The sequence below is a fragment of the Orycteropus afer genome, unplaced genomic scaffold, assembly GCF_000298275.1.
Source record: "Orycteropus afer afer isolate SDZICR_OR568_19922 unplaced genomic scaffold, OryAfe1.0 scaffold00656, whole genome shotgun sequence".
Classification (NCBI taxonomy): Eukaryota; Metazoa; Chordata; class Mammalia; order Tubulidentata; family Orycteropodidae; genus Orycteropus; species Orycteropus afer.
Genome location: NW_006922243.1, coordinates 391,624 through 410,547, shown reverse-complemented (window position 1 = coordinate 410,547; position 18,924 = coordinate 391,624). Strand labels below are relative to the sequence as shown.

General features: G+C 38.4%; 1 protein-coding gene across 1 annotated transcript in view; it reads right to left on the bottom strand.

Moving 5' to 3' along the window:
* NIPA1 (NIPA magnesium transporter 1) overlaps window positions 1–18,924 on the bottom strand; it is a 234,505-nt gene that overhangs the window by 2,721 nt on the left and 212,860 nt on the right. The window contains exon 4 of the mRNA XM_007956734.2: window positions 4,183–4,343. Within this exon, the coding sequence (XP_007954925.2) occupies window positions 4,183–4,343 (161 nt within the window). The remainder of the gene's footprint in view (window positions 1–4,182; window positions 4,344–18,924) is intronic.

Below are 18,924 nucleotides of genomic sequence, written 5' to 3'. Positions count from 1 at the left end.
TCATCGAGTGATTCTTCATTTTGGAGGATCACATTGCTGATGGCAAAGACACATCTGAGTGTCTGAGCCAATAATAACATACCCCACATCAGTTTTTATTTGCAGCTGCCAGATTCTCAGTGATTCCTTGGGTGCTGTAGGGTCTGCCTACTTCAATCTCTTCTCATGTAGTTGTGCCCAAGCATTCATATATTGAAATGCCTATTTTATTATAAAGTGCCATCCCGCTATTTCTTCTTTATATTACAGTTAGGGCATCATATTGGTTGCTTTCAAACTATGCATACAAACTAACCAAACCAAATTCACTGCCATCGAGTCAGATCCAAGTTACAGAGACCCCTTCTTGGGTTTCTGATGCAGTGTCACTACGGAATTAGATTACCCAACCTTCCTTCTGAGGAGTGGCTGGTGAGTTTGAACTGCCAGCCTTCTGGTTAGCAGTCAAATGCCTTAGGCACTATGTCACCAGAGCTCCCTATGTATACAAGGAGGTTTTGTTTTCCATTAATTTCATTCCCAGATCATAAAGGGGGTTGCTAGGTATTGGGCCTGATAGGCATGGGAACAGAGTTTGGCAAACTCAATAGGCAGTAGATACGTAAACCAGCAAGGAGGATGTGGAGTTTCCCTCTTTTTTCCAGGGGATAAAGAGGAACTCTGGAGACTCTGATGCAGGCCCCTAGTCCTGTTCCAGCGTCGGAGGAAGAGCATCCAGGAAGACTCTCTCGGGAAAATGGACACCAGAATAACAGTTGAAAGATGTCAGGAAGCCTGAACAACAAGCTTGACAAAGGGCAATGGAGGGCAGAAAGATCAGCAAGTACAAAGTATGGGGGAAAGCAGAGGTTTAGAAGCAGCTTGAATGGAAATGTGCACCTTAGTAGCAAGAAAAGCTGCACATGAGCATGGAGTAGTTTGGGCTTTCTCTGAAGGGAAGGGGGAGTTTGCATAGGGTTTTTAAACAGGGAAAGGATAATCTGGCCTACATTTCAGAAGGCTGCCAGGCAGTAAAATGCCTGGAGGTGGGAGTGGGCAGTGGTGAGAGGCAGAAGAGACCATCTGTCCTTGCTGGAAAGAGGGACTGGAGGAGGGAGATAATGACAATATGCCCTAGCAACTGTTTGTAAGAATTGGGCAGCTCCAAAAGGAAAATCTAGACTCAAGTAAATGCTATTTTCAGTGAGCAATCTTTGTTTCTTTTTTTTTTTTTTTTTCTTTAGTAAAATCAGCCAGATGCTCCTCAGCTTTGTGACTCTTATTTTACATCGATATTTCTCAATTTTTTCTCTTTATTTTTGTCTGTTTTTTTTTTTTTTCCTCATTATTGTCCTCCTCAGGAACCATTTTAGACATTATTTCCCAATTGCCCACTCTCATGAAATTTTAACATCATAGATATACTATGCATTTATGTACTCATTGTATATTGGTGCTTTATACATAAAAAGAGTAAGACTTTTTTTACCCCCCAACAACCAATTTTTGCTCTCTTAGGATGACATCTTTCCCATTGAGAATGAGTTTTATATTAATCTCTCCTTAGAGAACTTTCCTTCTAGCCTGTCATGTCCTTCCCCTCTGAATTTTAGAGCTCACATATCAGCAGTTTGACAAACATAAACAAGTGCTGATTTTAATTTTACAGGACAAGAATTCATTCTAGTGCTTTTACCTTGAAAAAATAAGAAACATTTTTTTTTAAATAAACCACTTTTAATCTAATAAATTAAGTGGCCAGAATAATGCCACCTTATATTCTAGGTAGGGGCTCTAGTGGTGCAGTGCCTAAGGCATTTGACTGCTAACCAGAAGCCTGGTGGTTCAAACCTACCAGCCACTCCTCAGAAGGAAGATTGGGCAATCTACTTCTGTAGTAATCAAAAGCTTTTCATGTTAAAAAATATCTTTTTTGCTACCATTATATTTTCATGCAAATATTTATGGTGCTATTCCAATGATACATATTTTTTTATAAAAAGTTACCACTGAATATATTGCTATCACCCACATTCACCAAAAAGAAGCATTTTGGCTATTTTAAGTGTTTCATATTGGTGAAATCATACTGTATTTGTCCTTTTGTGATAAATTTTTTTTTATTTCACTCAGCATAAGGTTTTCAAGGTTTATCTATTTTTGACAGATATACCTGGACTACAATTCTCTTTATGGCTAGTCAACAGGGGCAGGAGGGAAGGAAAGAAAGGGAAATTTTTGCCTAGGTAGAATTAAGTTCTTGTTTATAGGTATGAAAAATATGGCAATGGATACTGGTGATAATTGAACAACATGATTTATGTAATTGGTTTCACTGAATTGTACAAGTGACAAAAGCTGAATAGTCTATATTTTTAAAAAACAAAATAAAACCCAACCTAAATAAATAAATAAATAAAGTACTCAGAAGGTTCACCTTTATTCAAGACTTTGTATACTTATTTATTTCTACAGTATTGGAAATATTTTGGTTTTTATGAGAGGACGTGAACATCATAATGATAACCTTCACCAACACCCATGGCCATCAAGTCAACTCTGACTCACAGTGACCCTATAGGACAGAGTAGAACTGCCCCATAGGGTTTCCAAGGCTGTAAATCTTTATGGAAGCAGACTGACTGATCTTTCTCCTGCAAAACAGCTAGTGATTTCAAACTGGTAACCTTTTGGTTAATAGCTGAATGCTTTAACCACTGTACCACCAGATCTTTAGGGATAAAAAATTACTAGGAGATGGAGCCTTGGGTAATTTCACTATGAATTGCTTTTTAAAATTTAATATACATTTCTTGCTATGTCAATCACTGCTCCTTGAGATCTACAAAATAATGGCCAATTTTTGTGTAATAGAGATTATCTGTATTTGGATACTGATATGGAAGTAATTGTGTGCCAGTACCCATCTAGAACTGATGGTGGTCTGTTGTGTGCCTTAGAGAAGATTCCAACTGGTAGCAACCCTGTATGACAGAATAGAACTGCCCTGTAATGTTTCCCAGGTGAAATCTTACAGGAGCAGATCACAAGATCTTTTCTCCCAGGTCTTTTCTATCACAGAGCCATTGGTGGGTTCTAACTAGGAACCTCTTGGTTAGCACCCAGTTTAACAATTGTGCCACTAGGGCTTCTTATTGGTGGTCTACAAAACCAATGTAATTAACAGATATAATTTTATTGCATGTGTCAAATAATAAGTTATAAGAGGTCCTATAGATACAAAGATAAATGAAACACAATTTATATCCTCAAAGAGCTTGAAATCTGAGAGAAACACTACTGTGCAGACATACAAGCATCATAAAGGAGAATGATGATACCAAGGGGAGGGCACAGGTTCATAATGTCAGGCCCCAGAGACCTGACCACCACTGCAGATAGGGCTGGCTACAGGAGAATGTAGAGAAGCAAGTGGGCTGTGATGGGTGACCATGGAGGGAGGACAAGGATAAGGCAAAGAGAAGCAGGTGCAATCATCCACAGGCCTGTCAGCATATTCACAGGCTGGCACTTCTGGCATGTGTACATGCCTAGCCTGGGAGGACTGACCTTACTGAGAGGCATGGCTCCCAGAAGAGCATGGATTTCAGGGGTGGGCCCATCTTCTGACTCTAGAGACTTAAGGGGACAGTGGAAAAAGGGGCAATGAGCATGCACAGGGCTGAAAGGTCACAGAAGGACTAGAAGTGAACTCCTGCATGACAGGAAGATTACAACAGTGTGACAACAGAGGGCTCTGGGGAAGGGATGGGAGAGAGGATAAACAAGGAAGGAGGCCTATTGAGATGCCAGAGGTACAAAAAGCTGAAGAGGAACCAGTGCAGGGATGAAGGATTGAGAGAAAAGGTATGACAGCTTCCTTTCAGACACTTATTTGGAGGTATCCTCCAGGAGGTGCTCAATAGTGGTCACAAATGCAGAACAGGGACCCAACCAGGCTTACTCTAGCTCTATCCCAGGCTCTGATGCACCTCAAGAAAGGATGACTCTACAAACACTAGAGGGAGAGAGCTGGAGAATGTAGAAAGTGCAATCAGGTGTGCATGATGAACATAAGATGTGTGATAAAAGATCAAATGGAACAACTAAACATCCAGGAAGTATAAAACACCATTTTGAAAAGTCAAAACCTTGTGCCATTGTTGGCAAGCTCTCCTGGCAGTGTTGCTATAAAGGAATTACCTGGATTGGTTAGTTTCTCCTCCAGCTCAGCCTGAGTCGTCACACTCTCAGATTTGGGGGAGTGGATAATCAGCACGACAGACCCTGCACAGCTTAGCAGACAACCCAATTTGCCCAAAATGTTGAGCTTTTCCTTCAGGAGGTAAGAAGCTAAAATAGACCTTAAATTTAAGAAAAAAAAAAGGAAAAAAAAGGTTACACTTTATATTTAAGTACCTAAGCTGTTTTTCCTTACTGCAGATACTTTATCTAGATAAGGCACATTTTCTTTATAGTCATTTTAATTCTTTTTAATCAGTTTGTAAAAATAGAAAAGATTAGGAAATTTTATTTAAGTGATTATTTCAATACAAATAGATTTCATCCAAGATTTCATGCATAGCCAGTACGTAGATAATGAAACTCTCCACTCATACCATCATTATTATTTCAGTACTTATGAAATATACCAGAGTAGAAAAAGAAGTTTTGTGTTTGGAAAAAATTAAAATAAAGCATTGGGAAAGTAAGACATAAAACTTGTTAAGATAATTACAATACATGATCACAACACTGTCAAAAATACAAAAAAGGAAGAAAAAAATACTAATGAGTATTTGCATGATGGTTGAAGGAGTAAGGGTGATTATTTTTCTCTTCTCTAATACTCAAAACTTTTAAATTATGGTCACGTTACTCTTCCTTTTCTCTCTAAACTGTATTTCTTTTGTTGTTAATATATACGGCAAAACACACCAATTCAACCGTTCCTACATGTATAACTTACTGACAATGATTACATTCTTTGAGTTGTGCAACCATTCTTACCCTTCTGTTCTGAGCTGTTCCTCTTTTCAATAATATAATCTCACTACCCCATAAAGTTCTATCTAATCTTTTGAATTGCTCCTGCCAATGTGATCTCATTTAGATAGTTCTTAAAAGAGCATAATGCTTAGGCAGACCATTTTAAGCTGAAGCATTGCTTGGTATTAAAATGACTTTGGGATATTTTTGGTATAAGGTTTCAAGATTATCTCAGGGAAATAGTTTCAGGGATTCATCTACCCTCCAAGGCTCCAGAAAGTCTTAAGTCCCTGTTCTGCATTTTCCTCCTTTTGATCAAGATTATTCTTTCATCAAAATGTTCTAGAGTCCCTGAGAAGTTGAAAATCTGTTCTGCATTTCCCTTTTGATTAAGATTAGTTTATGGAATCTTTGATCAAAATTTCAGTAATGGTAGCCAGTTACCATCCAGTTTCCTGGTCTCATGGCAAGAAAGCAGTTGTTTATGGAGGCAATTAGCTACGCATTCCATATCATCTTCCTATTACAGACTCTCCTTCTTCTGTTGCTCCAGAAGAATAGAGAACAATTCTTTGTGCCTTGAGAAGCTGCTTCCAAGTTTTTAAGAGCCCAAGCACTACACAGTGAACTAGGAGGTAAAAGAGAAACACTAAACACAGTTTTAGGCTGATTAATTGGGACTCTCATGAAAACATGGCACTAAACCTCTAAATCAAGGCACAAAAATCCATGAGGGGTTGGACTGTACATAAGCAGCCTCAGCATCTACTCTTTTTTTTTTTTTGTCAGTGTAAATATATTTATCACACAATTTGCCAATTCAACTTTTTACAAGAGTACAACTTACCGGGGCTTGGAGGCTGCTTTTCACTTGGGTGTGGCTCTCTATTAAAGCTGGGACCTGAGGTAGGCAGGTGCAGAGTGGTTAGGAACCACTAAGGGAGACTAGCTTGTCTGTCAGTTTGTCATCCTGTGGTGGCTTATGTGTTGCTGTGAGGCTGGAGGCTATGCCTCCGTGTTGCAAAATGCCAGCAGGGTTACCCACAGTGGAGAGGTTTCAGTGGAGCTTCCAGGCTTAGACAGACTCGGAAGAAGGAAGAGGCCATCCACTTCTCAAAGAATTGGACAGTGAAAACCTTATGAATAGCAGTGAAACACTGTCTGATATATTATTGGAAAACTTTATGAACAGCCCTGACACATTGTCTGACATAGTGCAAGAAGAAGAGCCCATCAGGTCAGAAGGCACTCAAAATTTGATTGGGGAAGAGCTGACTCTTCAGAGTAGAGACGATCTTAATGATATGGATAGAGTAAAGTTTTTGGGACCTCCACTGGCTGATGTAGCATGACTTAAAATGACCAGAAACTGATGAAAACATCCATTAATACTTGGAACATGGGATGAACAAAGTATGAATGTACAAAAATTAGAAGTTGTCAAAAATGAAATGGAATGCATAATTGATATCCTAGGCATTAGTGAGTTGAAATGGACTGGTTTTGGCTATTTTGCATCAGACAACCATATGATCTATTACGCCGGGAATGACAAATTGAAGAGGAATGGTGTGTCATTCACTGTCACAAAGACTATTTCAAGATCTGTCCTAAAGTACAATGCTATGATAGGATAATATCCATACACCTACAAGAAAGACCAGTTAAAACTACTATTATACAAATTTATGTACCAACCACCCAAGCCAAAGATGAGGATACTGAAGATTTCTACCAACTTCTGCAGTCTCAAATTGATCAAACCTGCAATCATGATGTGTTGACTATCTATCACTCATATGGTGAATGGAATGCAAAAGCTGGAAAAAAAGAGTTACTGGTAGTTGGAAAATATAGCCTTGGTGAGAGAAATAAAGCTGGAGATCGCATGATAGAAGTCTGTAAGACCAATGACTTATTCATTGCAAATACCTTTTTTCAACAACATAAGCAATGACTATACACAGGAATCAGATTGACTACATCTGTGGTAAGAGATGTGGAGAAGTTCAATATCTTTGGCCAAAACAAGCCCAGGAGCTGATTGTGGAACAGACCATCAACTGCTCATATGCATGTTCAAGTTGAAGTTGAAGACAATTAAAACTAGTCCACAAAAGCCAAAATATGACCTTAATAATATCCCTCCTGAATTTAGAGACCATTTAAAGAATAGATTTGATGCACTGAATACCAATGACCAAAAACCAGAGGAATTGTGGATGACATCAAGAACATCATCCATGAAGAAAGCAAGAGGTCATTAAAAAGACAAAAAAAGGAAGAAAAGACTGAAATAAATGTCAGAAGAGACTCTGAAACTTGGCCTTGAACATACACTAGCTAAAGCAAATGGAAGAAATGACAAGATAAAAGAGCTGAACAGAAGATTTCAAAGGGCAGCGTGAACAGACAAAGCCAATTACTATAATGAAATGTGCAAAGACCTGTAGTTAGAAAACCAAAAGGGAAGAACACACTTGGCATTTCTCAAGCTGAAAGAACTGAGGAAAAAAAATAAAGCTTCAAGTTGCAATACTAAAAGACTCTGTGGGCAAAATATTGAATGATGCAGGAAGCATCAAAAGAAGAAAGAAGGTATACACAGAGTCACTGTACCAAAAATAACTGGTCAATCTTCATCCATTTCAGGAGGTGGCATATGATCAAGTACCAATGGTACTGAAGGAAGAAGTCCAAGCTGCACTTAAGGAATTGGCGAAGAACAAGTTTCCAGGAATTGACAGAATACCCACTGAGATGTTTCAACAAATGGATCCCCCATTGAAGGCACTTACTTGGTTATGCCAAGAGATTTGGAAGACAGCTACCCACCTGGCCAACTGACTGAAAGAGATCCATATTTGTGTCCATTCCAAAGATAGGTGATCCCACAGAATGCGGAAATTATAGAATAATATAATTAATATCGCATGCAAGTAAAATTTTACTGAAGATATTTCAAAAACAGTTGCAGCAGTATATTGACAGAGAACTTCCAGAGGTGCAGGCTGGATTCAGAAGAGAACATGGAACAAGGGATATTATTGCTCATGTCGGATGGATCTTGGCTCAAAGCAAAGAATACCAGAAAGATGTTTACTTGTGTTTTATTGACTATGCAAAAGCATTTGATTGTGTGGATCATAACTGTGGATAACATTGAGAAGAATGGGCATTCCAGAACACTTGATTGTACTCATGATGAACCTGTATATAGATCAGGAGGCTTTTGTTCAAATAGAACAAGGGGATACTGCATGGTTCAAAATCATGAAGGGAATGTGTCAAGGTTGTATCCTTTCACCATACTTATTCAACTTGTATGCTGAGCAAATAATCTGAGAAGCTGGATTATATGAAGAACAACATGGCATCAAGATTGGAGGAAGACTCATTAACAACCTGCAATATGAAGATAACATAACTTTGCTTGCTGAAAGTGAGGATGACTTGAAGCACTTACTGATGAAGATTGAAGACTACAGTCTGCAGTATGGATTACACCTCAGTATAAGAAAACAAAAATCCTCACAAATGGTCCAATAAACAGCTTCATGATGGATGGAGAAAAGACCGAAGTTGTCACAGATTTCATATTATTTGGCTCTACAATCAACACCTGGAAGCAGCAGTCAAGACATCAGACGATGTACTGCATTGGGCAAATCTGCTGCAAAGGACCTCTTTCAAATGATGAGGAGCAAAGATGTCTCCTTGAGGACTAAGGTGCACCTGACATAAGCCATGGTATTTTCAATCACCTCTTATGCATGTGAGAGCTGTACAATGAATAAGAAAGATTGAAGAACTGTTGATACTTTTGAGTTGTGGTGCTGGAGAAGAATGCTAAGAGGACTGCTAAAAGGACTAAAAAAATCTGTCCTGGAGGAAGTGCAGCCAGAATGCTCCTTGGAAACAAGAATAGCCAGACTTCATCTCACTTACTTTGGTCATGTTGTCAGAAGGAATCATTCCCTCAAGAAGGTTATCATTCTTGGTAAAGTGGAGGGTCAGCGAGGAAGGGGAAGGCCCTCAATGAGATGGATAGACACAGTGGCTGCAACGGTGAGCGCAGGGATAGCAAGAATTGTGAGGCTGGCACAGGACCAGGCAGTGTTTCATTCAGCTGTGCATAGGGTCACTATGAGTCAGAGATGACTTGATGACACCTAACAATAACTTATTGACCAAACCAAAAAAACCAAACTCACTGCTGTTGAGTCAGATCCGACTCATAGTGACCCCTCCTTCGGTTTCTGAGGTGGTATCACTACGGAAGTAGATCGCCCGATCTTCCTTCCAAGGAGTGGCTGGTGGGTTTGAACTGCTAGCCTTCTGGTGAGCAGTCAAATTTGCCTTAGGCACTACACCAGCAGAGCTCCTAAACTTATCCACAGCAATTACAATACTTGGCTGTGCAACCCTATCCTTAATCAAGGTAATTTTTCCAGCACCATTAGCACCTCTTTCCCCCCTCCTTCCTGCCCGTTGTTGTTATGTGCCGTCGAGTCAGGACTGACTCATAGCGACCCCTCCTTGAGTTTCTGAGGCAGTATCACTACAGAAGTAGATTGCCCCATCTTCCTTCTGAGGAGTGGCTGGTGGTTCACCAGCCTTCTGGTTAGCAGTCAAATGCCTTAGGCCCTACGCTACCAGAGCTCCAATTCCTGCCCCTGTTGTTGTTGTTATGTGCCGTCGAGTCGGCCCCGACTCATAGCGACCCCTCCTTGGGTTTCCAAGGCAGTATCACTACGGAAGTAGGATTGCCCAACCTTCCTTCCTTCCGAGGAGTGGCTGGTGGGTTTGAACCGCCAGCCTTCTGGTTAGCAGTCAAGTGCTTTAGCCACTATGCTACCAGAGCTTCCTGCCCCTAGTAACTACTAATAAACTTTATTATCTATACATTTCCCTTTTGTTGCCTTTTTATAAAAGTGAGGTCATAAAATATTTGTCCTTTTGTGATTGACTTAATTCACCCCACATAATGTCTTCAGCACCATCCACTCTGTAACATGTATCAAAACTTCATTTCTCCTACTGGTTGAATAGTATTCCATTGTATGCGTCTACCACATTTTGTTTACTCATTCATCTGCTGATGGGCATTTAGGTTGTTTCCATCTTTCAGCTATTGTAAATACTGCTGCAATGAACACTGGGGTACGAGTATGTTTAATTTTCTGGTTGCAAGTCTTTTGGGTATATACGTAACAGTGGAATTGCTGGGTGATAAGGCAGTTCTATCTTTAGTTTTCTGAGGAACCTCCATACTGTTTCCACAATGGCTGTACCATTTTGCATTCCCATCAGCAATATGGTAGGGTAACAATTTCCCCACATCCTTGTCAATATTTGTTTGTTTTCTATTTTGTTTCTCTTAGTAATCCTACTCATTGTGGATTTGATCTGCATCTCTCTGATAGCTAACGTGGCTGAACATCTTTTCATGTTTGGTGGCCATTTGATGTCCTCTGTGAAGAAATATCTATTCAAGTCCTTTGCTCATTTTATAACTGGATTGTCTTTTTGTTGTTAAGTTGTTGAAATTTTATACATATTTTAGTTATTATATTTTTAAAATATTTCTATTTACAGCTTTATTTCAAGCATTTTCAGTTAGAGCTTTATATATTTTCATTCAGAATACATAGCAAAAGAATGTCTTAAACATCGTAGATAAAAACTTGTTTAAATGTTTGCACTCTGAAGTATACTTTGCCATGTATGAGTTCAGATAAGAGAAGGAAGCTATGCTGTGGCAAAATACCTGGCTCAAGACTTGGATAGTTTTCATATGTGGTTGAAAAACATATATCAAGGCAGGAAAAAAAAAAAAAAAAAGTGAAGACATGAAGAGAACCAAATTCATTCTTTTTCATTGAGGCAGTCTAATTCCAGAGAATAGGCTTTCCATTTGGATTGCAAAGTGTGTGGTCTCAAGTTGAATTCTTTCTAGTCCAAGGAGTTGCCTGTGGCTGGGAGGTAGCTAGAATGAAAGTGTTAACTGAACTACAGAGATTGTCACCGACAAAGCTAAGTTCCTAGACATCCTAGGCTTGCACAGTGGTGAAGGGCAGCCAGAATTATCAAAGGGAAACAGCTCTCAGTGAACTGCACAACACAGAGCTTCTAGGAGGTTTAACAGTTCTTGACATTGTTTCCTGGTTGTAGTTTACAATATCTGCTTTCACCACTACTGCACTACTGCACTGCACAGATTCCACTCTGAGAAGAGTTGGAATATTCCCTGACAATACACTATGACTGTTCTATATTTGCTTTAATTTGATTCCAAGGATTTCAGCAGCAACATTTTGAAAACATAAGAAGACAGAGTCTCCCATATTGGCTGAGACAAAGTGGCTCCTAAAAGCATTTCCTTGGCAATACCACAAGTGTTTTTCAGGTTTTACTGTTTCCATATGCTCCAAATTAATTTTATTGCCCACCAAGGCACCAGTGGCTCAGTTTCTGATTCCTCCCTCACTTTCTTGACCAAAGAATACCAACCTTCTAAATTCGCAAAGCTTTGGTAATTTGTAGTACCATATACCAAGAGAATTCCCTGTGCTCCATAGATACATTTATTCAACATCTTGCCTCCTATTGTCTATCCTCCTATATCCCAAACTGGAAAAGTAACATTCAAGTGGTTCTCTTTATGCCTTCTTTTTTTTTTTTTTTTTTGTCTTAATGTAAATTTTTCAACCACATATGAAAACTAGGGAAGTACATTGCCACAGCACAGCTTCCTTCTCTTATCTGAAGTCAGACATGGCAAAGTATACGTCAGAGTGTGAACATTTAAGCAAGTTGTATATTTTATCTACAGATACTTCAGACATTCTTTTGCTATGTATTCTGAGTGAAAATATATAAAGCTGAAAATGCTTGAAATAAAGCTGTCACAGAAATATTTTAAAAATATAGTATTTTCTTAACAATTAAGATAGTAACAATATTACTTTAACAATTCCAATTCACAAACATGAGAAGAGTTTTCCATTTATTTAAGCCTTCTTTAATCTCTTTCAGTAGTGTTTTACAGTGTTTCTCATACAAATTCTTCCTATCCTGGTTAGATTCATTCCTATGTATTTTAGTCTCTTAGATACTATTGTAAAAGGAATTGTTTTCCTAATTGCTCTCTAGTATTTCTCATTGCTGGTGTAGAAATCCAACTGATTTTGTTTGTTGACCTTGTACTCTGCAACTTTGCTAACTTCCTCTGTTATCTCAAGAAGTTTTCTTGTGGATTCTTTGGGATTTTCTATATATAATCATATTATCCACAGAGAAAATTTTACCTTTTCTTTTGGTCTTTTTGCTCTGGCTAGAAATTCTAATACAGTATTGAATAGAATACTGTATTGAATAGAAGTAGTGAGAGCAGGCACATTTGTCTTGTTCCCAATTTCTAAGGGATAGCTCTCAGTTACCGTGAGACTGTCTAATGTTGGTTATATAATGTTGGACTAATGTCTAATTTTGGGCTTTTCATATATGCCCTGAATCATATTTCCCTTCTATTCCAATCTTCTTTAGGGGTTTCATCAAAAAAAATGTGTTGGATTTTATAAAATGCAGAACATTCATAGAGAAGATCATGTGTTTTTTCCTTTGTCCTACTGATGTGCAATCAATTACCCTGAGTGATTTTTTAAATGTTTAATCGTCCCTGAATTCCTGGAAAAAATCCCAGTTGGTCATGCTGTATAACACTTTTAATAGGCTGTTGGATTCTGTTCACTCATGTTTTGTTGAGGATTTTTTTATCTATATTAATAAGAGATACTGGCCTGTAGTTTCCTTTTTCTTTGGTGTCTTTGTCTGGTTTGGTTATCAGGGTTATATATGTTTCATAGAATAAATTAGGGAGTATTCATTCCTTCCTTCTCTATCTTTTGAAAGAGTTTAAATTATATTGGTGTCAATTCTCCAAATGTTTGATAGAATCCCCCACTGAAGCAATCTGATCTGGGCCTTTTTTGTTGTTGTTGTTGTTAGGAGGTTTGTGATCACGGTTATGGGTCTGTTGAGACTTTCTATTTCCTCTTGAGTCAGTTTAAGTAGGTTGTGTGCTTCTAAGAATTTGTCATTTCATCTAGGATATAGTTTTTTTGCCATAATGTTCTGTCATAATTCTCTTTCTATCAGTTCAATTGTAATGTCCCCTCTTACATTTTTTATAATGGTTGTTTGTATCTTCTCTTTTCTTTTGTCAGTCTAGCTAAAAGTTTGCCTATTTGATTGATCTTTTCAAAGAACCAACTTCTGGTTTTATTGATTCTCTCTGCTGTTTTTCTGTTTTTGATTTTATTTATTTATGGTCTTATCTTTATCATTTTCTTTCTTCTGGTAGGTTTAGGCTTAGTTTTCTCTTCTCTTTCTAGTTCCTGGAGTTGTCTAGTTAGGCTATTAATTTGAGATCTCTCTTCTTCTTTCATGTAGGCATATACTGCTGTAGGTTTCCTTCTGAGTACTGTTTTCATTGCATCCTATGAATTTTGGTATGCTGTGTTTCCATTTTATCCTCATAAAATTGTAATTTCTCCCATAACCCCACTGCTAGTTAAACAGTGTGTTAGTTTTCACATTTGTGTATTTTCCAGGTTTTTTTTCTGTAATTGATGTCTAGCTTCATCCATTGTGGTCAGAGAAAATACTTCATATCATTTCAATCTTTTTAATGTATTAAGATTTGCTTTGTGACCTAAAACATGGTCTCTCCTGAAGAGTGGTAAGTGTGATCCATGTCACTGGAATGGGATGTATATTATGCTGTTCTTGGGTAGAGGGTTCTGTCTATATCTGTAAAGTTTAGTGGGTGTGTAGTGTCATTCATGTCCTCTGTTTCCTTATTGATCTTTTTTTCAAGATGTTCTGTCCAACACTGAAAGTGATGCATTGAAGTCTCCAACTATGATTTTCTGTATTGCTATCTATTTCTCCCTTCAATTCTATCAGTGTTTGCTTTATACATCTAAGTGATTTGATATTAGGTTCATATATATGTATGATTTTTAAATCTTATTGACTTTTTATCACTATATAACAACCATTTTTACGTCTTCTGACAGATTTTTGTCTTAAAATCTATTTTGTCTGATATTAAAATTGTCACCCCAGCAAGAATTTTTTTCCCCCCAGCCAGAGTTTTGATCACTGTTATGGGTCTGTTAACACTTTCTATTTCCTCTTGAGTTAGTTTGAGTAGGTTGGTTACTACTTGCATGGAATACCTTTTTGCATCCCTTCACTTTCAACCTATTTGTGTCCTTGAGTTTAAGGTGTATCTCTTGTAAAGAGGATACAGCTGGATCATGTGTTTTTATCCATTCTGACACTCTCTACCTTTTGATTGGGTCAATTAGCCCATTTACATTAAATGTAATTACTGACAAGAAGTGACTTACATTTGCCATTTTGTATTTGTTTTGTATCATAAACTTTGTCTTTGTCTTTTACTAGTGTTTGCTATTTGTATTGTTGGTTTACTATAGTGAGTCTTTTTGTTTCCCATTTTCCTTTCCTTTTATGTATTTTTTTAAAATATATTTTCTTAGTGGTTACCATAAATATTACATTCAACAGCTTCTACTTATAACATTCAGGACTAAGTTGGTACCAAATTAACTTCAGTAACATAGAAAACATCCCGTATCTATATAATTCCTCTGCCTTTTATTGTTGTTATAATTACATCCTTACATGTGCCCTGTAACATAATTTTATCCCTGCCTTTTATGTATTTGTTATTTGAAAACATGAAGGACAAAACATTTAGAATTATCAAGCATGGATAACTTATTGCCACCCCTTATACTTGTCCATGCATTAAGGATATTTCTTTTTATGTATAGCTTTATCATGTCTTTTCCCTTCAATTTATAAAGCTCTATTAGTATTTTTCTGTTGGATGTGAACGCTCTCAGCTTCTGTTTGAAGAAACATTGAGAATGTTTTAATTTCACCCCAATTTTTGATGAATAATTTTGCTGGGTATAGTATAGCGTAGTGCTAAGGCACTTGACTGCTAACCAGAAGGCTGGTGGTTCAAGCCCACCAGCCACTCCTTGGAAGGAAGATGGGGCAATCTACTTCCATAGTGATACTGCCTCAGAAACCCAAAGAGGGGTTGCTATGAGTCGGGTCCGACTCAACGGCACATAACAACAACAACACAACTATGATGTAAGTCTTGGTATAGATCTCTTGGTGTATCTAGCTTGGGGTCCTTTGGGCTTCTTGGATTTCTAGGTTCATAACCTTCATTAGATTGGGGATATTTTCTGTCATTATTTCTTCAAATATTCTCCTGTCCCTTTTCTCTCTTTATCTGCTGCTATAATTCCCATGATGTGTATATTAGGTCTCTTGCTGTCCCATAATTACATTAAACTGCCTCAGCCTTCTTGAACCTCTGTTCTTACTGCTCTTCAACATCAGTAATTTTAAATATCTTATCCTCATATTCACTGATTCTTTCTTCTGCCTGATTAAATCTGTTGGTCTTCTCATTTCACCCTCTACTGTGTCTCTCATTTCCATTATTGTCCATTTCAGCTGCAATATCTTCTTTAGATCCACATTTTGTTCTTGCATTATTTTCCTTGTTTCTCTCAGCTCTTCATCTATGTTTTCCTTCAGTTATTTAATTATGTTTAATGTTATTAAATTATATTCCTTTAGATTTTTTCATTATTGGTCATCCCCAGATGTGCTTTCACTTCCTTTCTCATGTACATTTGGATGGGCCACTGTTTATCTATTCTTTGTGTGTCTTGTGGGTTTTTATTGGGGCATTAAAATCTTTGAGGGAGTTAAGTTTCTCAGTTTTTCACAAGTTTTGCCTGCACCACTTTCAGCAATAAACTTTTAGATGGGAAGAGCCTTTAGCATTTGCTTACCATTTCCTCTCCCTGCCTGTGACAGCTCCTTCTCCCATTCTGGTTTAATTGAGATTCAAAAGTTCTAGATTTTGTTTTTAATTTTCAATCTCTCCCAAATATACCAAAGAACATGCTACCTCAGTCTGTCCTGCCAGTTGGGCAAGATATTGTGTACTAACCAATATATCAACCAGGAGGTGTAGTCCCTTTTCTCCTTTCCTTTCTCTGTTTCTGCAATCTAATTTTTAGTTGGAAAATCCACACCTAGCAAGCCTGCTTGAGGGCCTCATGTTGCCCTCTAGTTTTGCCCAACATTTCCTCTCTGCTCTATAAGGGCTTATACCTGAGCTGGCATTCAAGGGATGCACAGGCAGATTTTCCTTCCTTTGAGGAGGAGGAGGGGCTGGCACTCTTCAGGACCTCCAAGAGATGTCTTGTTGGTTTCAGAGCCCCAGTGGCCCTGTGGCTATTGTGGAGCACTCTGCACTTAAGTGATCCATGTCCTGATTCCACTGTAGGAAACCTGCTATAGTTCATATCAGCCCAGCAACTGACAGTTACCAGTTGGAGAAGTAATCACACTCCAAAAAGACTACCAGGGAGGGCTGCCTTGTTGCTATCAGAGTCCCCCTAGTAGGCTGCTGACTGTGGATGCAGACTCAAAATTGCAGATCCTTAGCACACAGCAGACTCAGTCAGCAGCTGTCAGCCCCAACTGGAAGTGGGGGCAGACTAACCCTAAATGACTCCCAGGAAGTTTGCCCTGTTGGTTTGAAAGTCCAGAGCTATGGGCAATGCAAGGAGGCCTGCAGAGTGCTGACTATGGGAGCAGACTGCACTGCAGGGCCCCTCTCTAGCAGTTCACAGAAGGCTTGGAGGTGACAGTATCTGGGTGGAAAAGGGCTGTCATACCACAGACAGACATTCAGGGAGGTCAGCGTTTTTGCTATCACAGCTCTTCTTGTAGTATGTTGGTTTGGGTGTAGCCTCCACTAAAGATGCCTGCTTTCCTCTGTTCCCTAATTCAGAGTCCCTCAAAGTTAAGCATCATTCCTTTGTTTTATTTCTTGTTATATTTGTGAGGATGGTCAGAACAATGGTTTGTTTATGCCTCCATCTTCCCATAATTTCCCAAGGATATTTTTTAATGAAGAAGAAGTATCCTTTATAAAATATGATCTTAAAGCTTGTTCTGTGCTTCCTCTTTCCCTGATGATATAAGCAAAAGTTAACACAAACTGTATAACACCAATATACAATCTGAATTTGACTTTATTCCTAAGGTGTGTCTCTTGTAGACAGCATATTGATGGGTTTTGTTTTCTTATCCAGTTTGCAACTCTCCATCTCTTGAGTGGTGCATTTAATACATTAACATTCAGTGTAATTATTGACAAGTATGAATTGGTTGCTGTTATTTTGTTATGTGTTTTTCCATGGTGTCCCTGGTTTCTTATACAATCTGAATTTGAGAACCTGAATTTTCAGTAATTCATAGGACTGGGAATTCTCACATTACCAGATTATTTCCTTTAATTCTCATTTTACAGATGAGGAAATGGAGCCTTAGAAAGAATCAACATTGGACTAAAGGCAAAACCTATCAAGTGAAACCTTGTAGATGATACACTCATAAGGCCAGAGCTTCTAACTTTTCCTTATACCACTTTGTGTCCCTGCCCCAGATAGTCTTGTTGTCCTAAAGAAGCCCTTGGCATTGTAGTTGGGAAAATAAGCAACATCACTGAAACCACCAACAAATGCTATAAGAACACATGACTGGGTATTAAATTGAGGGGATCCAACAGTCTCCACATAGTTGCCAAGAGACGTGGAAACCACAGAGAGGTAGGAGGTAACAGCACCCCACATAGGCTATGAATCACTCTGGGACAATGGATGAGCTATATCAAGGTGGAAAAAGGCCACCAAGAACAAAAGCAGGGAGGCAGAAATGAGCCTAGACCATGATACTGAACTATCATGGAATTCCACCATTAAAAATTCCATAGTAAAATTCCAGAGTAAAAATTAAACAGTACTGTATCATTTGTCTTATTTTACTTTTCAAGTAACATTATAAACTCGAGGGGATCCACAAGGCTGATATTTGAAAGGGATATGATATATAGGCTCTACCAACGTGGAAGATGACTCATAGCGACCTCTCCTTGGGTTTCTGAGGCAGTATCTCTACGGAAGTAGATTGTCCAGTCTTCCTTCCAAGGAGTGGCTGGTGGGTTTGAGCCACCAGCTTTCTGGTTAGCAGTCAAATGCTTTAGGCACTACACCACCAGAGCTCCTGTACAGAGGTGGGAACAAGGTCATTCAGGCTACTGGTATAGTCAGGGCTACTCAAAGATCTGTGAGAGTTATCCTATTTCAATCCACACACCAAAGGCTCCCATCTACTCATCTTCTGAGTCCATTCCTCGTATAGAACTGGGCTTGCTTTGTCCTTTGTTGGCAACCCTAGGCCTGTTGGGATGGAGAAAGACCATCTCTCTTAAACTCATCTCTTCCAGCTGGAAATAATCAATTATCTTCATTCAAAACCTTTCTTATGTTCTTACTAGGCTGGAGCAACTACAGCCTGCTCACTTCTGAGATGAAATTAAATAAAAGGCATGCAAAAGCTCTGCTACTTAAATTAGGAGTCAGCAAACTATGGTTCACATGCATAATCTGGCTCTCTGCCTATTTTTTATGTAAATATAGTCCACAACTTACAGCGGGGTTCCCTTCTGGTGATTCTGTCCTAAGTCAACACATCTGTTTTTGCATTTTCATTATTGCATTTATTACCTTTATAAATCTGATCTTTGAAAATTTGTGAGTGAACATCTGAGAAAGATAACATCAGCAAATCTTAACTGTCACATTGTACGTAGTACATACTATCAACAATAACATGTACCAAAAACACAGACAGACAATCCTAAGTGCAGTTCACAGTAACTCAAATATGTTGTAAATTGAGGACTACCTGGGAAGTTTTATTGGCTCAGAGCCATACGCACGTGTTTAGTCTGTGGCTGTTTGATTTTTTTTTTTTTTTTTC